At 36.2% G+C, this 21,711-nt stretch overlaps 3 protein-coding genes across 7 annotated transcripts; 1 reads left to right on the top strand and 2 right to left on the bottom strand.

The window, feature by feature from the left end:
- Nucleotides 1–133: 133 nt before the first annotated feature.
- LOC103983671 (alpha-soluble NSF attachment protein) lies at nucleotides 134–6,908 on the bottom strand. 2 transcript variants are annotated; one of them, XM_009400927.3, is made up of 9 exons: nucleotides 6,684–6,908; nucleotides 5,097–5,146; nucleotides 4,941–5,013; nucleotides 3,590–3,669; nucleotides 3,069–3,220; nucleotides 2,230–2,389; nucleotides 2,098–2,145; nucleotides 1,279–1,359; nucleotides 134–545 (listed from the first exon to the last, which is right to left on the bottom strand). In XM_009400927.3, exons 1-9 carry the CDS (start codon nucleotides 6,826–6,828, stop codon nucleotides 465–467), a joined length of 870 nt encoding a protein of 289 aa, XP_009399202.2. In that variant the 5' UTR covers nucleotides 6,829–6,908; the 3' UTR covers nucleotides 134–464. The 2 variants fall into 2 exon arrangements, with proteins under 2 accessions (XP_009399202.2, XP_018681282.2); XM_018825737.2 differs by having other exon boundaries at nucleotides 6,698–6,864.
- Nucleotides 6,909–7,824: 916 nt separating this feature from the next.
- Nucleotides 7,825–13,253, bottom strand: LOC103983670 (auxin-binding protein T92). Its single transcript, XM_009400926.3, has 5 exons — nucleotides 13,122–13,253; nucleotides 11,590–11,696; nucleotides 10,483–10,683; nucleotides 8,880–8,947; nucleotides 7,825–8,086 (listed from the first exon to the last, which is right to left on the bottom strand). Exons 1-5 carry the CDS (start codon nucleotides 13,213–13,215, stop codon nucleotides 7,987–7,989), a joined length of 570 nt encoding a protein of 189 aa, XP_009399201.2. The 5' UTR covers nucleotides 13,216–13,253; the 3' UTR covers nucleotides 7,825–7,986.
- Nucleotides 13,254–14,987: 1,734 nt separating this feature from the next.
- LOC103983669 (pentatricopeptide repeat-containing protein At1g03560, mitochondrial) lies at nucleotides 14,988–21,298 on the top strand. 4 transcript variants are annotated; one of them, XM_065107634.1, is made up of 4 exons: nucleotides 14,988–17,094; nucleotides 18,169–18,319; nucleotides 20,104–20,208; nucleotides 20,298–21,298. In XM_065107634.1, exon 1 carries the CDS (start codon nucleotides 15,019–15,021, stop codon nucleotides 16,939–16,941), a length of 1,923 nt encoding a protein of 640 aa, XP_064963706.1. In that variant the 5' UTR covers nucleotides 14,988–15,018; the 3' UTR covers nucleotides 16,942–17,094; nucleotides 18,169–18,319; nucleotides 20,104–20,208; nucleotides 20,298–21,298. The 4 variants fall into 4 exon arrangements, with proteins under 4 accessions (XP_064963706.1, XP_064963705.1, XP_064963703.1 ...); XM_065107633.1 differs by having other exon boundaries at nucleotides 14,988–17,776; XM_065107631.1 differs by having other exon boundaries at nucleotides 14,988–18,319.
- The last annotated feature ends 413 nt before the right edge of the window (nucleotides 21,299–21,711 follow it).

The following is a 21,711-nucleotide window of genomic DNA, read 5'->3' as shown; positions in this document are numbered from 1 at the left end:
GTTCAAATTTGATCTTATCTGGGGATATAATGTTTGCAGAGAGCCAGATATATATCGTACTGCTGCTGCTCCATCAGAGATTGTTGTATTCCTCGGATCCAAATACGGCAGAGCATGTCAGCGATGGCAAGACTTAAAAACAGGCATCGTCTTCTCTTATTTATATTTCAGCTTTTAGAACAAAAAATGTTTTGGCACACAATCGAAGCTAAATGATGCTACACTTAACTACATATGCATTCAGAATCATCCGCAGCTCGTGGCACATTCATGAAAACTATCCAAATAGAAACCATAAAAAATACCCCCTCTTCTTGTGAAAAATAACAATCTCCAGGAATTATGATGGGGAAATCCATAATATATTCTCTAGTATAAAAAAGCATTACAGTCCTCATCCTTGCATCCCATCTCCACCATAAAATTAGTAAGCTGAGGTGAAAGATGAAGGGTGACATGAGGCTTTAGGTGAGATCATCTTCCTCTTCCTCCTTTGCTTTGATTGCATTCTTCACTCTCAGCAGAAGTGTGGTTTTCCAAGGATCCTGTAGTCAAGTTTAATCGATTTAACAGTACACCAAAAGCACCAAATACAGAGGCAGTGGATGCAAGTCCTGAAATGAATAAGCCCCATGTACGACAACTATGTGCATCGATACTACTGCCTTAATAACGAGTGTTCATATGGCTGTGGCAAAATTATACAGAATTTTCCCTTTTGAATGGTAATGCAAAACTAGTGTTAGGTTTGAAAATTATACACATTGAAACAACTATATTCAGAGAGAAAACTAATGCTTCTCAAAATCCAAAGTTTAGCACAGGTTTAATCAGCAAAATCAACTTACCAAACAGCAAATTTTGAAATATCAGAGTACCAAGTAGATTACATGGAGGAAGAAGTAAGTTTAAAATCAGCACCGACTTTTAAGCTATATTTTGAAAAACCGACATTGAAAGCAGGATAGGTGGTGGGAAGGAATTTTGGTGTAATATAAGGGCTTCCGATAAGATACTAATAAAAGACAATGTAAAATTGAAAATCTTGTTCAGGCATGTAATTGAGAGGACATTAATACAAATATATGATACTAAAATCTTTATTACATCTCATCGATTTTTGCAGTGAATTAAAATATATCAAATTGCCCTACACAAGTTCTTGTTACCCCAGTATTTACCTAGATTAACCAGCAATTTTTGGCTTAAATTTCATGCATGCATGCATGCATGCTTAAGTGTATTTCATACAATTGTTTATTAAAATAAAAGGCATACCAGTCGAGTCATGCTGTCATATTCTTGGGCAGCATCAGTAAACTTTGCAACATCTCCCTCGTCCATCGAATCTGCCAAATCCTGAAATGAAAGTGATTACTTTCTAAGATATGTTCCTATATATAGTTCATATAGTCCAGCCAATAGACAGCTTTGAGGCAACTTTTCCACATACTAAAAAAAAACACATAGGAATAATATATACAGATGACTCATGATAGACATGTAGCTTAGAGAAAGAGAAAGAGGAGGAAGCTAAATAATTAACAAAATCTGAGCTGATTTCTCAAAAACTACTACATTGAAATCTATCGACAAACTAACTCTTGATTTCAACTTTGAAGACCGAATTTTATCTGCTTAAACTTGATAGCATATTTTACTAGCAATCGAATATGTCAAGTCCATAAAATTGAGACCAAAATGATCAAAAAGTTAACAGATAATTGGTAGATTGACTGGAAAGCTTTCGTGTGAGAAAACTACGAATAAACTATCAAATGTTGTAATTATTGTCTTTTTTATATATAGATTTAGCTTTCAGTATAAATGGCAAGACATTCTAAACAGATTTATTTAACCTTCCTATATTTTACATATCTTCCATTTTCTTCACACAAATTTGAAATATCAAAATTTTGGTGCTTGAGACGAGTTCAAATAAGACTCGAGAAAATCCAAAGCTAATATAGAGTATGTGAAGTTTTCTTGCAAACAAGGTTAACAGGAACTTGGTATTCTCAGCATAAGAAGGTAATCAGTAAATTAAAAATCATGCATATCGACCACACAGTAAACAAAGTAAAGTTCAAATCTTACAGCTAAAAGCTTGTATTCACGTGTGCCCGAAAAGGTAGGATCAATTTCCTATAACAAATATAATCCAGTTAATGATGTTTGTATGTCTCAGAAAAAAATGATTTCAACTACCAAACCAAGACGTATACAAACCTGATATCGCTCTAATGCATTTGTAATTGCAACCACATCACCCTTACACAAGTGACAGATACCAGCATTAAGAAGAATCCCCTTAACACCATACCTAAGAAGACTATTATTGACCGAGTGTCGAGCAAGTGCTTCATATATTTCAATTGCCTTTGGGTATCTGGAAAAATTACAGTGTCAAAAAATTTCAACGCACAACTGCAATAGAATTCAAAGAATCCAAATATTGACATGGTTGAATCCTTATATTAGAACTCTAAAATTATTTGAAGTTGATTACTGTATGCATATCTAAGAGAATCTACAATGATTATAGTTGGTAAGAACTGCAAAATGTCCTCCAATGATCAATGTAAATCTGCAATATTTAGCAACTTTCAAAATGTCTAAAGACCCACAATAAAAAATATAAGCAGATGATGTGAAATGAAGTTTGTTTTTTACTAGAGATTATCAAAATCCAAAACAGGTGAAACTGTTCACTGAGATCAACTTTCATGTTGTACATACAAAGGGACCTAGAAACTGAAAATATACAGACAATCATCAGATATGAGGTTGTTGTCACACTAGGAAGAAGTGACAAAGAAATCCATACAAATTGGCACTGGATAATAAAGAATGAGTTTAGTGAATCAGTCTTACAAGAAAATGCATTATCAACAGAAAGGCTTACTTTATAAATTTTATTTGCAGGTTAGTAGATACAAAAAGGCAACCAATATTCCAGCTGGATATTCATTATCAAATCTGAATGAATAAACAAAAAAAAAATTCAAAGAATGCAAGAATAGTATAGAGATATACAAAAAGTTATAATAACAACATGATAAGCTTACTGTTCCATCTGAGCAGCAAACTGTGCAACTTTTTGCTTGCACTGGTTTGCAGAAGTTGTTACTTCCTCACTTTGAAAAAGATCAGCAGCCCGCTCAAAGTAATCCATCGCATTCTCTAAATTCTGTACTTGCTCATTTAATTCACCAAGTTCCTGTAAGATAAAGATGTGGGATCCTCAGCAAAAGATATTTAAACATCTGAAAAGGAAAATCAACATAACTTTTAATACATGCATGCTACCATTATAAACCCTAAATGTTATCCCATCCCAGAAACATAATTGGAATGAGTTTCATGCTGTACCAAGGGCAACACCGTGTTGACTTGGTACAGAGTCCATGGTAGTTGGCATGTCATGCAGGCACATAAGCAGCAAACAGAAGTTACAAAATTTAAAACCTTGATTACTATATCTACTAATATATGCATATTTCATCATCTGAAAACGAAACATTTACAATCTAACCGTCAAAATTTAAGCAAAAAATAGGGCAGAAATTCATCTAGGAAAGTTCATCACCTTGTAGTATCTTGCGGCCATGTTTAATCTACCAATCTCCAGAAAAAGTTTCACCGCCCGGTTTAACGATTGTGTAGCATCTGCAGAAAACAAAACTTGTTTCACAGATCTACAAAACAAATTAATTGTGTAAAAATGCCTACCTAGTATTTGATATTTTACAGTAGGAAAAAGATATTCACTAACAGTCCAAATAGAATGACCAATAAGCAACCTTGCATGTCTGTTGCTCGGACTCTTAGTTCTAACACACATAACAAGCAACAGAGCATAACCAAATCCACAAAGGTGTCTGAAGCCTTTTCCTACTCTTAAGTAATCACATATTAGTCATGAACCAGACAGGAACAGGTGGATCCACTCTTAAGCACAAGGAAGCACCCTATAATATTCTATTGTCCAGCAGCCAGTGATCCTTGCTTTTCTTCCGCTAGCTGCTGAACACAATAATGTGGGAGAGAACCAAGGTTGGCAATGTACGTACCAAGAAAAGGGTCATCTTAGACAAAAGCCACAATTTCCAGATTTCTTAAATCAGTAAATTTGCATAAGGGAATTTGAGAGAGTAGACTATGGAAGGCTAACACTTTCAGTTTGGCTGTCCATCTACAAGCTGAGAACAGTAGATGAGAGCTGCAACCTGCAAGCTGGTCAGAACTGGCCACCGACTGCAGCCAAGCTGGTCAGAGTTAAGGTTGATTGCCAACATCCAGATAGAAATGGCAGGCTATACTCTGCTACTATCAGCTATGGTGGTCATCAACTAGAGCAGAGTTGGGCCATGATTAGAGTTAGTGGTGGGGCATCAAGATGTGATGAGAGCAAGTCTATGGTTTTGATTCCATCAAAGAGAGGAATCATGAATTTGGGAATAGGATCAAAATCATTTAACACCAACACATAACTAAACAATATTAAGCTAGGTCCATAGACAGTTTGACCTCATAGCGAACCTAAGTTCATGATTTGATTTGTGTAGGTAACTTGATGATAGTCAACAAAGCAAAATGACGACCACCATGTCTAGGACCATTATCATTTAGAAATGCACCTTATTCTGTATGTTTCTTTTCCCATATCACTCTATTACTGAAGAAATGAAAAGGTGGACTTCAAATTTATGTATGTGATATGAATTATGATTCTATTTTGCACTATCTTTTGAGACATATATTGGGGAGGGGGGCGGGGTGGCATCTAAAGATTGTCACAATAATACGGCGTGAATTTGCATCCAGAGACCATCCAAATGATGATGATAGCCAAGTTTTCCCCCTCCCTCTCTTGTTCTTCCTCAAGGAAACCGAGTTATAAATACCTTAGAGTAAGCTTTCCTTGGATAAAAATATACCTTGGATTGAGATTTTCTTGTAGCAGTTTGCTGCATCTACATAAGCTGAGGCAGCTTCGTGCTTGCTATCTAACTGCATCATGGAATCAGTATGAACATAATAACATATTAAGTGAAAACATGTCAAATGACTTAAAACCAACATGATAAGCTAACCTTCAAATGACAATCAGCAAGTTTGAAATACACTGATCCAGCTCTCTCCCCTGCAATACCGGTATCAAGTAATGTCAGTTCGAAAGCGTTACACTTTCAAAGTTGTTGACTTGAAACCACATCAATTAGCATTATGGTTATGCTTGAAAATTAACTTCAAAATAACTGAAAGAGTGATTGATGTGTTCCCAGGACCAAGATCAAATTTAGGATTTGTTTCAGGATCTGTGATGGAAATTCATGTCAAGTTCAAATATATCCAATCAGTTGACTAGTAAAGATAAAGAAATGATTTTTCAAAAATGTTAAAAATCATGATAATTAGGAAAGTTCAACAGATCAATGATCCAGAATGGCCCACTAGACAATGATCGCTAGATCAATGATCCAACTAGAAATCCACTGTATCTGACCAGGGGTCTACTGACGAAAATGACCGCTAGACAAGATGACACAGTAGTACGTATGGCACATCTATCTGGATGTGATTTCACTAATTTAGTCTTTATTTCTCATTCCAGAAAATATAAATAAATGTACAGGGCGTATTTAATTTCAGCCTTTATCTAAAACTCTATTTTAGTGAAAGGTTAGTTGGTTGCTTGACATGGTTAGATGTGATAGTATTTTCTTTTTCTTTTTCTTTCACGAAGTCCAAAGCAAAAAAGGACTATCTTGGCCAGTTGGCCCAGTTCTAATAAACATTGTGTAACTGCAGGTTTTGGAGTTGATGGTTTGAGGAGGAATTACGAGAGGGATCAGCCATTCCTAAAATCATGGTTATGCAGGATAGCACAATGGCATCTGTTGAATTGATGTTTGTAACTATTAATCAATGAAAGTTGAAATATATAAATCACCATAACGTAATTGAAGATGGTGCCCATTAAAAAAAGATAACGACATGCTAATAATTCATCCTAAGAAGTCTTGCATTCACCACCATGACCCAACCAGATATCAGAACCAACGGTTCCTTTCCAACTACATAATCAACCTTCTAAACTTACAAGGATCAAAAACAGCAACTACAAAATCAGAATGTTCCTCTGCAGGAGTAAATTCCCCAGCTATGAGCCCCATCGTGCATTACAACAGGAACAGGCATTCCTACAAATCATGGTTATGCAGGAGAATGAAATGGAATCTTACAAATTGATGTTTCTAACTATTAACCGACAAGAGTGCAAACACACAAATCACCACAATGTTATTGGAGGATGATGCTAACCAAACAGAGATAATGAGATATTCATAATTGATAATTCATCCTAAAAGGCTCTTGCATGCACACTAATACCCCAACCAGATACTAGTACCGATAGCCAACATCTAAAGACGGCCTTACGAGCTTTTAGTCTGTTGCCAGAATCTAAATAGGTCTCATGATTGATACTGAATCGGAATCTTTTTCGTCAAAGATGGAAAAGATTCTTGGATTGGAAGTCGTAATACAACTCCCCCGAAGAATGTTTAGATTCTCGCAAGGCTAATTGGCATCGGATCGAAAAGAGACGGGTGAACAATTACGAAGAGCAATTGCCGCCGAAAAGGAAAGGGAAGAAAGAGAAAGAGAAAGCAGAATACAGTTCTTGGCTAACTTGAAGCAATTGGCGGCCTTGTCGAACAACTCGGCCGCGTCATCGTACTTGTTGCCGAAGATTCCCCAGCCGCCGAGCGTCTTCTCCGCCTTCTGCTCCAACTCGTCGCCCTTCGCCGTCTGGTCCGCCATGTCTTCGCAACCCTCCTTTCGTCGCTCCCTTTCTACAACGCGGAGTGCCGAATTAATAGCATGGGAAATGGGGGTAGACGCAAAATGGTCCCCTGCGATCGCAAGGGGTGATGAATTCATGCTACCGATCATAAGAACAACGATTTATTATTATTATTATTATTATTATTATTATTATTATTATTATTATTATTATTATTATTATTATTATTATTATTATTATTATTATTATTATTATTATTATTATTATTATTATTATTATTATTATTATTATTATTATTATTATTATTATTATTATTATTATTATTATTATTATTATTATTATTATTATTATTATTATTATTATTATGTCCATATGGAATGGTGACATGTCAGAATATACATAAAAATGTTATTTCCAGTGATACTGCTGGAAGGTATGGATCGATGTTCTAACATTAGACACACTTTCCATTATGCCTATGATTATCCGACTGATACTTTGTTGCTTGAGTTAATAATAATATATTTTCCTCATCTAAAACTAAATCTGAGATCATCTCCAATATCAATATTTAATGTGACATAATTATCCACTAAAATTTTTTTATCATGTTTCATGATCCGATATGACATTGTCAAAATGCTTTAAGTTAATAATAATAATACTTTTTGCCCTTCAAAAACTAAATCGAAGATGCAGTTAACCAGTTGATCTTAATTTATCGAACTCAATTCAATGAATTCAGACCTACTAAATTCATTAAACCTAAACCACTTAATCAATGCTTAAATCCAAATTAGCATTAACTTATAACTAACCTTCTAAGCTAATCTTAATATTTATCTACTTCCAATATGGGACTACATCATGCATGTTACATGCTCGCATCAAGTACGAGACTCCGTCAATCAGGTGCAGATGGCCAATGGACATACCACAACATAAGAGCACAATACAACCACAGGGAAAAACCCCCCTTCGTTTGCTTCACAAAAAATCAATAAAAAGGCATGTAAAAGGTAGTAGTCATCTTTCAAATGGGCACCATTAGACAAAAAAGTTTGTTCATTATGCTTGACATGTTACTTGCTCAAATGTAAATGCAGAAAGGATATCACAATTCATCTTTGACATGGAAACACTCCTCATCTCATACATAATTGCAAGAAAAGCTATCACAACTCATCTTTGACATGAAAACACTCTTCATCCCAATAATAAGGGAACTTCAACTTGGCTGCAGTGTGGGGCATATTCCAGTCCTCATATATAAACCTGCGTAGAGTAGGCACATCAGTACACTTGATTGTTATATGGGATAACCCGAACATTTTGCATGACGTGTAATTTATACTCACATTGTTCTTTCAGTTAATTGTAGTGTTTATATACATAAAGTTGGATGTTTCTGTATTGCCTAACATTATGCATGAAATGGTGCTTTGGGTTATCTGTTGTGTTTATACACATTGGTTGTATACTGACTTGTGTCTTTCTTTCCTGTCTCCACTAATAACCATAATATTCAGGTTAACAGTCAAGCATAAGATGTGGAAGTTAGCACCATAAATGTTGTTTTTAGAAGTTCTGAAACCACATAGGTATGTTGGACAATCAGTATTACTTCCCATGGAGATGCAAAACTTCAGTAGGAAATCACATTGGTATGTTAGACAATCAGGCACATGGGTTTCTGACGATAGACTGTTGAACAGTAGTCAAAAGGTAAACCTAACAATAACAAAACCAGCCATAGATTGATGTATTACAAATGCATCTTGAATGAGAAAAGGGTAGAAAAAGTGAACTTTCAAGTCTTACATGCACCATGATTAGGTATGATATTGTTCAATTTCTACATAACCAGCATAGTTGATTTGTTATCATGGCCTGACATTTACCATTCCAAATACTTAATTTTGACCATTATATGTACAGAACACTAGCAATCCTCAACAGATATTCATGTATATCTCACATATAACACAGAAAGCCATAATATGATTTGCAAGCTATAAGAACCACTCGATAGAATGTTAAAGTATAAGGCTGAGAATTCAGATCTAACACTTTGACTGGTGGACGAGATATAACAACTAGCAACTGCAAGTCCTCGGTCTCATCTGTATTCAATACCTGCAGAACACATGTAGATGAGCTCAACTAGTGAAAAGATAACGAAAACTAAATATTCTCTAGAAGCATATAGTTGCAACATATATTTGCTACTTGACTATTGTCAAGCTATAATAATAAACTGTGATATGTTCCTTAACAAATACAACTGAAATATAATCAATTGAATCACATATCTTTAAACAAATTCATACCACATTTAGCCAACCATAAGTATCATGTTGCAAATAAATAGTAGTAAAATATTATATAATTATTATAAATTCGTCTGAAAGTATCCACCGCTTTCATGTGCTTCTACAAAAAGATCAAGTCTCCATTTCCCAGTACCTCTAAATGACTTGTTTCAAAGTCCTGACTGCAGATCGTTAATTTTTCTCGACTAATGTGCTTGATTCATCATCATTGTCCAATGTGATAGCTTATCCAACCTGATATCTGTATTTGTCCTTTAAAGATTTTTCTCTTTTATCATGATGAGCACTAAAAAACTATATTGCACATGGTGCCACCTATTCACCCACATACAGTATGTAGTGATCCCATTTTATGCCAGCAACTAGTTTTAGTGGAACCCCTACACAGGGAATTCTTTCACACTGGTTTAACTTAATCATACATAGATTCAATGGGACCTGGCCTTTCTTTCGTCAGAGAAATTATGTTAAGACATAGCATTGTTATGCTGGGAAATTTTACTTATTTCTCATTAAAATATATTTTTATTAATTTAAGGTATTTTGCAAGTTTCATAAGTTACCAAATGGCGATATCTTCGATAATCATATATTTATTATCAAGATCATCAAAAATAAGAAAAAAGGAAGCCAAAGAAAAGATCAATATTAGACTTCATAAATTATTCAAAGGAAGAAAGGAGGTACATTAAAAAAAAAAATTAAGGAAAAACAAGGGTATGGCTTTCCAGATCTAGTCCCCATGGTTTTAAATACTGGTCCCATGATGGACCAATACCAGATGATATGGTCCAATACTGATTGGTATTAGTTTTTATGATTGATTCAGATGATATCAGATAGTTCAGGTTGGTATATCATCCAATGTACCAGTACTGTACTAGTTTGGTAAAGTAGCAAAATCAACATTGGAACAAGATATAAATTTCACTTCTCATGGAGTAAACATCAAATGACCAATGAATTTTTCATGTATAAAGTAAGTTCTCACTACAATGAAGCATCACAAGATTAACTCCAGTGAGAAACAATATTAGGCATCCAAAAATAACGGTGAGCCCAAGTCTTTCATAAAGACTTCTGATTATGGATGTGTGTTGTATCGGACTTGATATAAGTTGCATAAAAAATGTAATGGAGGCAGCACAATTAACAATTTAAGAATGAAGTTTTCAGGTTTGTTCAGTATCAAGTCCAATCTAGTAACTCCGCCAGAAAATTTAAATCAAAGCACCAAAATATGCAATCCTGTTCTTTGTAAGAGATATTAAGAATAACCACAGGTTCCGAATATATCACACGAAATTAGATTTTGGTAAAACAGACAAACAGAAGTACCTGATGAGGATCATTCACGGGGACAGCAAAAGTGCTATTTGCATAAATATGGAATTCCTGAGGTGTCCCAGGGTACTTAAATGAACTTGACCCAAGTAAAAGTGTACCCTTCCCTTTTAAAACCACAAATACCTCTTCACAAGAGTGCCGGTGAATTGGTGTATGTGTGCCTGGTGAAAATGTCTGAAGCCATACCTCAACCTGGAAAAAAAAAAAGTTGGATGGAATTATCTACTTCTGTGAAAAAATGCATATAAGTAAATTAAAAAAAAAGTTGGATGGAAATATCTTCTCGCGGTGTTGTTGTTGTTGTATGAAAAAATGCATCAATTCCACTAATTACTCTTGAAAACTTCCACATAATGTCATCTCACATGAGCCTTAATATATGTGCCTCATACATATGGGTCCTATGACGTTTGTGAGATGCAAGATAACTCTTAAAATTTTCAAGGTGATTTAACCTTCTTGGACTGATTTCTTTTACTAGTAAAATTGAGATATTACAACATGCAAAATATGCATAAACCATCCATTTAAGTGTGACAAATGAAATTAACCACAAAATACCAAAGACACATTGATGTTAACAAGCCAAAACTTAGATGGATAAACAGGCATATAAAGGGTGAGTTAAGCATCTCCCTAAAACTTAAAATTCCAATTTCAAGTGACAACTCAAATGAGGATTTAATTTATCAAGCCATACTCTCTTTTTCACAAGCAGCATGAGATTTTGTTATTTTTTAAGTAGGTCACCTGAGATTCATCAATACTTGCTGATTAGATACTCTTTGACACTGTTATATATCCATATAGTAAAGCATCAGAGGTTATGTTCAATATCATGACAACCTTTTCTCTATATCTATTTGATGCACAATCAATTTCTTCAAAATGCAACTAGATCTAGAAGGTTTGTTTAGGATAAATACTGAAAAGCACTCTTACTATACACCAGGTTGTTTAAATTTAAATAGAAAGAAACTTATTGTCAAATAAATTCACCTCATAATGTTTAATGATTTTGAGAATTATAAATACAGATTTTAAGAATTCTAACTAAAATATTTTTTAATGATAAATGTTACAGCCTTGGTTGCTTACCTCTTTCATTCCATGTGAAACTGCACCTGCAATAGTGGCATGAGCCAAGCCTCCTCTTCCAAAGTCACTTTGAGGTATATTGCTTATATTTCTTACCAATGGAGAACCTGGATAAAAGAAAAAATGCACTAATCAGCTTAGAAAATATGAGTATGTAGCTATTCTGTGTTCTACACTCTCAAATAACACAAGAAAAACAATGAGCTACAAGGAGCATTCAGATAATTACTAGGTTATTCTCTTAAGCTAAATTTATGTGGAGTTTTCCCCCGTTTCAATTCACTCAAAGAAGGATTTAGATTTATAAAACTCCTTAAAGATCCAAATTTTTTTGAACTATAAACTAAGAACATCAGTAAACTAAAGAGTGTTCGCTAAAGAACACTAAAATCATACAAATAAACATTGTGGGACTACAAAATATAAACAGAAGTTTGTGCAAGATAAATAATAGATTTAAGGGCCATTTTCAGACCTTGGAGGAGTAGCCTTTTTTTTTTTGAAAGATGGCCTTGATTGATCATTCAAAAAATTAAAGAATATTCATTAATACAGCACTCGGAACAAAGAGATATAGGGATTAGAGGATAAGAATCCAGGTTGAGATCAAGAAACCACATTATAGGATATTAAGGCTGTGACCATAGAGGGAGTACAGAGTAAGACCTCTTTGCATAAATTTGAACGTCAAAAGGTGAAGTCATTTACTCCAAATAGCAGGAACATGAAACTATTTTTTCCAGATCAGGCAAGGTTATCATATCGTTGGTAGATATGGACAGCCTTTCCTACAATCAGGGATTTCTTTTTGAGTTTTATATGCAGAAAGAGAACTCTATAATTTTTCACTCCCTTCGAGTAATTTAAAAAGTTCTGCCCTGAAACCTTGACGCCATAATTGACTATTTAAAATTGATTCTTTCTTCCACTAAAGTATCACGGGACAAGCAATCATCTACTGATATTACACAAACAAAATGTACGCTCCCTTTGTTTGCTGATAACGCCAAGCAGTAATATCAAATGAAAATCCAACAAAGGGAAATTATGAGTGTGATCTGTCACAAAATCATGCCCTAAATTCTTTTTTTCCCTATTTCCTTCTATAATTAACGAGATAAAATGACAAACTAGTCCAACAAAATAGCTAACCTATGTCCTAACAAATTCAATTATGAATACCGATTAAATTTTCCTTTCAATTGACATAAGCCCAACTTTCTCACTTTATTTCATTTCCTCGGTCTTTAAAAACAAGTAAACTAACTAAGGTTCTTAGAATTATAGGCTAGTACAAATTAGATATGATGGATAACGGTCCTATAAGTAGAATTCAGAGTACAAATTACAACTTTTGACTTCCCACAATTAGCAAAGATTTCTCAATCTACAATCCTAGAATGAACCCAACTTCACAACCGCCTCGTAGGTGATGGAGATGGAATTCAGTATTCCCACAGCAGAACCCAATCCAATAAGATTGAAGGGAAACGAGACTGGATAAGCTGTACAAAAAGCAGTAATTGGCTAACCGCTGCCGGAGCAGTGCGCGGACGCGTCGGCCGCGATGGCCGCAACAAGGAGGAAGACGAAACGTAGACTCCCGCGATCAACAACCCCGCTCATCTCTCTCTCTCTCTCTCTCTCTCTCGATGTAAGTGGGATGCTCGAGCGGGTGAGGAGTATATAGGAGAGGGCAGAAGCGGGCCCTATCGACGCACCTGTTAAGCCCGAACAGCATACAGTCTTTTCCTGCAATTTTATAAAATGGGTCCCACAAAAAACAAAAGATGGTAGTGGCGCTTTCGTTGTAAACCCAGTTTGGTATTTACAGGAAATCTTAATCTGATATACAACTGAGCCAACTGTGGGTGGACAAATCTTTATAAAGGAAATTGGTATTTGGAACAACCTCTTGTCTTTTGCTTTGGGTAACCCCTTATTATACAACTACCTAAAAAATAATAAAAATATAATTTTATTAAATATAAATATTTTAATTATTAATCGTATTTTTATTTCACATAACTCATTAATTACCATATTATAAGCTCGAAATATAACATCTTCATGGTTGATGAGGACAAATATACGTCCATCGGATCGTTAGATACACTCAAAATATCATCTTTTTATCTATAATCCAATGTTAAAATTTTATAAAATATTAAATCGGCACAATAAATATAAAAAATAAATTTTCAACTCATCCTTTTGATTTTTAAATTATTTTATTTGATTATCTATCTTTTTTTATTATTTAAAAAATTCTTAAAATTAAGTGATAAATTAAAAATGTTTACTTCCATTTATAGATAGTATGTTAGGAATATTAAAAGTTTTAAAAATGAGATTATAAATAGCAAGAAAAGTTATTACGGATCATGATAAAATAGTTTTAAGGTAATACGACACATATGGAAAAAAATCTCTTTAAAGACTTGATCATACAAATATATGATCGAGAGTTAATGGGAGTTTCATTTCGGTGGGTAACATAACGACAATAAGATATATTGATTCAATGAGTAAATATAATGATACTATAACGATAGATCTTTTGTATCGAGTGAGTAAACATTACCATTAAGAACATGAAAAGAAAAGAATTTACTTGAACTTAACAACATAATGACAGAGATTATGCACGAGAGTTATAGTTTATTTTTTCATCGACCAGGGAAATTGTTCGGAAAACACATATGTGTTGAGACAAATGATCTTCTATTTATAATTATATTTTTAAGATATTACTATTTATAATCCTTGTTTATTATTTTATAATTTATTTTAATTTATTTTAATTTATTTTAATATTTTGAAACTACTCATTTACAAATAGATATAAACACATATGTGTCAAGAGGACGACGAGTGAGGTCGAACAACTTTGGTAATGAATGATATTGACAAACAATCATCAGTATTAAACTTCTTTTAAGAATTTTTAATATTTTTAGAATATTCCTCCAAAATGGATATAAATATTCTCATCATTTTTTTCTTTTTCTTCTCTTAATCATGAGTACATGTAAGCAACGAGTGGTATCGAACAAATATGAATACTCTGATCGTCATCTTTCTTTTTTTTTCTTTTCTTCTCCTAATTATAAGCGACGTTGAGCATTGAGCGATGTCGAGGGGATATCGAGCGGTATTAGAAGGCATCGAACGACAAGTGGTGAGGGAGTGATTAGTGGCATTAAATGATTATGAAAAACAAAAGGGAAAGATTGGTAATTGAGGTGATTAATCTCTTTCACAAACTTTACATATATGCTCCTATCACAGTAAAATTTACGGACGGCTCCCTTGAGATGTATATTTGCATTAATACCCCTCCAAACATGGACTTCTCGCAAAAATCTCCTACTCTTTACGTCTTTGTGTTTGGCCAATTGAGCTGATACCATTCGAAGAAACGCCTCAATGCTCCGACCGAGCTCACTGCGATCAACCTCTTCCCCTCGAGTCCTCTTCTCCTCCTCCCATGGCGTCGCCCGCCGCCCCCTCGCCTCCGCCCCTTCGCCGCTCCCTCCGCCGGAGTGGATCGAGCCCTTCCTCGACGTCTCCGACCTCACCCGCCACCGCGGTGACCCCCGAAACCCCTCCCCGTGGTTCCCCCGCGTCGTTTCGCTCGTCCTCGCTTCCGCCCCCGGCTCCCTCCCCTCCGACCTCGCCTCCTTCTGCCGCAGGTTCCTCATCCGCCTCTCCCCCGCCTTCGTCTCCCACTCCCTCCGCTCCTCCGACCTCCGCCACCGCCCCGATCTAGCCCTCGCGTTCTTTCGCTGGGCCGCCACCCAGAAAAAGTACCCCGGCCACAACCTCGACTCCTACGTCGCCCTGATCGACATCCTCTCCTCCTCCGACAATAAAGAAACCAGTCGGATCAAGGAACTCATAGCCGAGATCAGAGCCCGCGGGAATCTCCTCCCGGCGGCACCATCTGCAGCCACTTCTCTCATACGGAGCCTGGGGTCCACCGGCATGGTGGAGGAGTTGCTGTGGGTCTGGCGATGGATGAAGGAGAGTGGGGTCGAGCCGTCGCTCATGTGTTACAACTGTTTGTTGGATGGTCTGGTGAATTCGATGTTCGTGGATTCAGCGGAGAAGGTCTTTGAAGCGATGGAGGCGAACAGAGTTCGGCCTGATGTAGTTTCCTACAACACGCTAATCAAAGGTTACTCGAAAGTAGGAAGGACGCAGAAAGCAGTTGATAGGTTTGTGGAGATGCAGGAGAAGAAGATCCAGCCAGATAAGATTACGTATCTAAGTCTGATGCAATGCCATTACTCGGATGGGGAATTCCATGAATGCTTGGTGCTGTACCATGAGATGGAAGAGAAGGGATTGGAGATTCCGACTCATGCATACAGTTTGGTGATCAGTGGATTGTGCAAGGAGGGGAAGCCATTCGAGGGAATGGCGGTGTTGGAAAGCATGGTTAGGAGAGGTTGCAAGGCTAGTGTGGCAAATTATACTGTTCTCATTGATTCTTTTGCAAAGAGCATGAATGAGGATCATGCTATGATGTTGTTTGAGAGGATGAAGAATGATGGACTAGAGCCAGACGAAGTCACTTATGGGGTGACAATTAACTGCTTGTGCAAGGCTGAGAAGCTGGACAAAGCCATGGAATTGTTTAAATTCTGCAAAGAGAATGGTGTGCTGGTGAATGCAATATTCTACTCTAGCCTTATAGATGGGTATGGGAAAGCTGGGTTAGTTGATGAGGCACAAGGGCTTTTCAATGAGATGATAGAACAAGGTTTTGTGCCAGATTCATACTGCTATAATGCCCTTATTGATGCATTTGGAAAAGCAGGAAGGATCAATGAAGCTTGTGCACTATTCAAGAGAATGGAGATGGAGGGCTGTGATCAGACAGTTTATACATACACTATACTCATGGATGGGTTGTTTAAGAAACACAAGAATGAGGAGGCACTGAAGCTGTGGAATATGATGATCGATAAGGGGATAACTCCCACCCCTGCAGCTTTCCGTGCCCTTTCAAAGGGCCTGTGCCTTTCAGGAAAGTTCACCAGGGCTTGTAAAATACTGGATGAACTGGCTCCTATGGGAATAGTGCCTGAGACGGCCCATGAGAATATGATCAATGTGTTGTGTAAAGCAGGGCGATTTGAGCAAGCTTGCCAACTCGCTGATGGAATCATAGGTAAAGGCCGTGAGGTGCCGGGAAGAGTTCGAACCATTATGATCAATGCTCTGAGAAAAGCTGGAAATGCTGACTTGGCTTTCAAATTGGTTCACAGTAACATTGGTATTGGTTATGACAGATATGGCAGCATTAAAAGGAGAGTTAAGTTCCAGACTCTGTTGAATTCATAGTCATCCACGGTTATTGGATGTTTGAGTGGCAAACTGCAAGTCCGATTTAAATCTTGAATCCTTTTTGTTAAGCTAAATCATACCCTGTCCAAGACCCAAAGTAGGGGAGAGGGGTTAATTGGACTGACTTTTTGGATGAACCATATCGTGAGGGTAAGATGTTCAAGTCACATGAAATCAGCATCTGATATGGGCTTGCGTCTAGATTTCATTTCTATTTGAGAATGATAGGTGCATTAAGGAGATCTTATCATGATATAACTGGAAATGGGCATACTTAGAGCCTGTAAATCAGTTGTATTATTTAGGGAGATTTATAATAGCATTTCAATAAAATTGGAAACCGTGCAAGCAACTTGGGCATCAAGGTTCAGGTCACAAAACAATTTCTTTGCATGCAACAGCAGGGTCTGCAGATATAGCTTCCCTAGACCCCCACATTTCCAGGAGCCTGATACACCAGGCTGCTATGCCTGATACACCAGGCATCCATGGTGACAGGCAAGCCATTAGCTAGTTTGAGCTGTGTGGTAATATGTGTTTCTTGGTGGGTTCAATCTAATGATCACTTTCTTCCATCACTACCTGCTAACTTATGAATATATGAGATGGTCAGGAGGATTTCTAGTGAAAAACTTGCTAGTCAGCATGTATGACATCAAGCAATACTTGCTTGGATTCTGGGAATCGTGCTGTTAATATAGAAACTATACAGTTCAAAATTGCACAAAATCTGGGCTGTTGAACTGCTAAAGCTTAGCACAGGATTCATTCAATGAAAAGGATGTGTAGCAAACTGGAAATTGTTCAACAGTATTAAAAACTTCAAATCATGGTAACAGATTAAAGATCTTTGGTTCTTGGTTAATGCTGAACTAAGTAAACTCGATTGTTATGCTTCTCACTTTCTTGTCACAAAAGGAATGCCATCTTTCAGCCCCTTATTTGTTTAGTAATCATTTAATTTATATCTCAAGGTCTGTTCTCCCTCTTGTAGCTCAATTATCAGCATTTGCAGGGAGACGTAATCATCTGTTTCTACAGAGGATAAATTCTTTTGTTTGATTACATCTATAAATTCCAAGATTCTAATTATTGCAATCAAGTAGCTCATTCTTGTATCTTTTTCCAAAATTCAAGTCATTCTTGTAGTTGTTTGGACTTTGCAATTTGCATATTGTGTAAATTCATTTGTACTTTTGGATGAAACCAAGGTTTGTTGTGCAGCCCGAGTCGATATGGTATGGGCGGTACATACTGGTTAGACTCATCACGGGGACACGGCTTGCTCGGGTCTCTATCGGCACGCCTCGATATACTATGTGTCAGTACACTGGTACAGATCGATACATACCGTGTTGACAAATCTTCGAGACAGGTTCGGTACCCGAAATAGCAAAACCTAGATGAAACATTTATGTTTTTTTCTCAATAAGTTCATTAGAAATAAAAAAATGATGCTCATTTTCTGTAAGATGTGTAATCCTTGGAATATCTTGCTGTATCCGTATCGGATTTGTTATATGCATTAACTAGGATGTGTTAGATACTTCCACGAAGTATCTGACGTTTTTAATAATTTTTTAAAATACAGGACAGTTTTAACATTCCTAAAGAATACTTTTGTGGATACTTATTGGGAGAGTTCTTTTTGTTTTTTTGTTTTACTCCTTTTTGATTGTTGATCTTTTGTTTCTAGACTAGGTGTATATGTTGGATTTATTTTCATCCATTTTTAAAATCTGAATGATGTATATTAACATTTTTTGTGTATTTCAGCATCTCTAAGACTTGACTTTCTAATGACGTTGGTGTGGCATAGAACTAGCTTTATGAGGATGCTGCTTATCCATAACACTTTAAGAACCTACCAGCTGAAATAGGGAGTTCTACCTTAATACTGTTTTTGTAAAAAAAGCAGTGGAACCTTGGATGATCATCTCAATAGCTTCATATTACTATATGATAAAATGCTTTTAGGATCTGTATTGTAAAAAAGATGGATTTTGGTTTAATGAGATTCAGGGAATTGTGCTGATATAAATATTATGCATTGTCTTGTTATCTTGTGTTCTGGTAATTTTTGTGCTACCTAGGAATCCCAATTCTTCAGTCTGCAAATGTTTGCTTATTGTGGCACTTTTTTGTTTTTTGAAATCTAATTGGATCATGCTTAATCCTAGGAGCCTCTGCATCAGCGATCATTGAGAAAGCATACAACAGGTTATCATTAGCAATGGCTGTTTAGTGTTTGCTGCACAATGCTTTTTTAATATTGCCAGTCCACCATTGATTGACAAACTTTAAGTCCTAAGCTACAAAGCATCACAAGAGAATTCTTGTTGCTGGTTGAAGTTGAAATTTAATTTGATCATTGAATTTAGTAAATAATCAATCAGGATGAAGACAAATATCCCTAATAAAACAAAACAAATTTTAGCTATAAGCCCAACAGTCCTTACCATATAAATTAATAACAGGACTTCTCTTGTTAGAGCCTGATCTTTTAATATTAGATTAAGGATAAACACCTTATTTCTATTTTGTACATTAGGATTGAATCCTGCAGAATAAATAAATGTTTTCAACTGTGAAACCTAAACTAACTAATTTAAGCAGTCGCTTTTGGATGGCAAGAGAAAGAACATAACATTGTTTGTGATTGTAGTGTCTTAATGTGCATACAAGATGATGAGGAAGAATCATATTGGAGACATTTAACATTGTCAAGTTATCAATATGGAAAATGAAGCCAGATTAGCTCTGAATATTAATGTCTTAAGACTGCATTAACAGGCAAAGTTAAGTTGACGAGCTCTGAACTGATGGTGAAAGAACTGAAGCAACATAAAATAACCAGTAATGCAAGACTGTATCCAAATAAAGCACAAGTCCAGTTCTTTGTTATAGTTTAACTAGGTTTCCTTATTTTGATTCCCTATATAGGCTATATTTGCTTGATTTCCTCCAGAGCAACCATCATCAAAGTTGAGGGAATACCCAAGTGGATCATATTGAAGCTTGATCCTTCTTTTACTAATCACTTTCCTAATCCTTGCTCTTATTTTCCAAAAGAAACTTCTTGGTTGCTTCATACTGCAATGACTGACACATGCTACCCTTCTTGCCCAACTCATATCTGATGCTTGATTGATTTGCTAGGCTGCTGCCTGTCGACAACAATGAATGAAAGACTTCCAATTTTGGGACTTGGGTGGACTTTTATGAACTATTTCTGCTTGATGTTTTTCGACATGATGCTTGCTGGTACACCTTTTAATTTAAATACCTTCAGTACTGCCAACACTTTTGCAAATTGATTCTACTTCCATTGACCACACCTACTATTTTATCAGGTAAAAAGCAGTTGGTTTGACCAGTACTGCCTATTATTTTGTGAGATGCCAGAAGTTCATGGAGTCTCGGACACTGCAAAAATGGAAAGAAAAACTCAAGATTTTGGACTTGAAGATTGCATTGAAGTAAATGAAAGATTAGGAACACTTGCTTACCAGATTGACAGGAAAGGAGCTTTCGTGACTTTACACAGAGTCCCATCCAGCCACTGGGATTGTCTCTTTTTCCAGTTGTGAAGCGTCCATGAGCTCAGTATGTGTTTCTTGGATCATTTATAGAACAACAGCCTTGGCTCGCTTTCTTGCGGGAATGAAAATGTGGATATGATTCCATTAGCACTCAAACAAGCAGAAGTCCAAAAGGAATAGCTGAAGTTTCAGTATATGTTTTGAGCCTGTGACATCTGAAAGGACACTTTAGAAAATTTGTTTTTATCAATTTGGTGCAGACATAGGGAAATGACCCACCAAATGTTGTTCATTAGCCAATTTGTCTTGGTGATGGTTGCTCGGCAAACTTTGCTGCTGCCGTAGCATGAGACTTGTGATCATGAGTGGATTCTCTTTTCATGTTGCATCAAATCATAAACTTTGTCTCCTTTTCCATTCCTTGGCTCCTCCCTCGGCTCCAGGCAGCAAGATAAAGAGAAAATAATGTCCTTATCAGAGAAGGTAGGCAAAAGAAGCTTTTGAAGATGTGCCTAGATTCCCCTTGCTACAGTATCTACTCTTCAGTGCAGATGTTGCATGTCTTAGCCTCTTGGTGCTATATGGCCTGAGGATAGAATGCTCTGACTACCTGGTGGTAGGATATGTCATGTCATGTCTTCCAAGCTTTTTCCAGCCTGCATGAATTGTACTTGCTTGGCATTCCTAGTTGACTGGTCTGTGTGTTCGTGATGTGGTTTAATTTTCATGTGTTTGTTGTACTTATTGGGGAACTAAACATCTGAAAACAGGTCATCGTGCCAGAAATTTGGATTCGACTGCACAATTTGTCACAGAAAAGCTGCAAGCAAGCAAGTACTGGTTGTAAGGATTTGTTTCTTCTGAGGATTTGTTGTATTTTGAGCAAGCAAAGTACAGTTGTTGTTTATAACAGCCCAGCCGCAATTCCTGTGGAACAAAAAGGGGGTCCTTTCCAGCTTATTTCATGAACATGGTATGGTATGCATATGATGTGGCCTCATGTATTTTGCTACATGCTCTTATAGAAAATGTGAATACCATTGATAAGATAAAATGTGTTTCTATTTGATATCCTTTCCTATATTTTTTTTCCAAATATTTTAAATCATTTTTTGAAACACATTTTGCTTTAATCTTTACATTAAGGGTATATGGTAACTGCAGTTCACACTGTTGATGTGAAAAATGTGTTTAAGTTATATGTATTGCCAATGATTTCTTCGCA

This window comes from Musa acuminata, chromosome BXJ2-5, assembly GCF_036884655.1.
Source record: "Musa acuminata AAA Group cultivar baxijiao chromosome BXJ2-5, Cavendish_Baxijiao_AAA, whole genome shotgun sequence".
NCBI classification, from domain to species: domain Eukaryota; kingdom Viridiplantae; phylum Streptophyta; class Magnoliopsida; order Zingiberales; family Musaceae; genus Musa; species Musa acuminata.
The sequence above is the reverse complement of the archived record's forward strand: the minus strand, read 5'-3'. Positions and strand labels throughout refer to the sequence as shown.

Coding starts and splice junctions, on each gene's coding strand:
- LOC103983671 (XM_009400927.3), bottom strand. CDS start 6,828: ATGGCGGACCAGACGGCGAAGGGCGACGAGTTGGAGCAGAAGGCGGAG. Junction 3,670..4,940: donor CAAGAAAATCTCAATCCAAG/GTATATTTTTAT, acceptor TGTTTTCTGCAG/ATGCTACACAATCGTTAAAC. Junction 546..1,278: donor ATGACAGCATGACTCGACTG/GTATGCCTTTTA, acceptor ACTTGACTACAG/GATCCTTGGAAAACCACACT.
- LOC103983670 (XM_009400926.3), bottom strand. CDS start 13,215: ATGAGCGGGGTTGTTGATCGCGGGAGTCTACGTTTCGTCTTCCTCCTT. Junction 11,697..13,121: donor CGCGCACTGCTCCGGCAGCG/GTTAGCCAATTA, acceptor TCTTTTATCCAG/GTTCTCCATTGGTAAGAAAT. Junction 8,087..8,879: donor TCTCGTCCACCAGTCAAAGT/GTTAGATCTGAA, acceptor TACTCTACGCAG/GTTTATATATGAGGACTGGA.
- LOC103983669 (XM_065107634.1), top strand. CDS start 15,019: ATGCTCCGACCGAGCTCACTGCGATCAACCTCTTCCCCTCGAGTCCTC.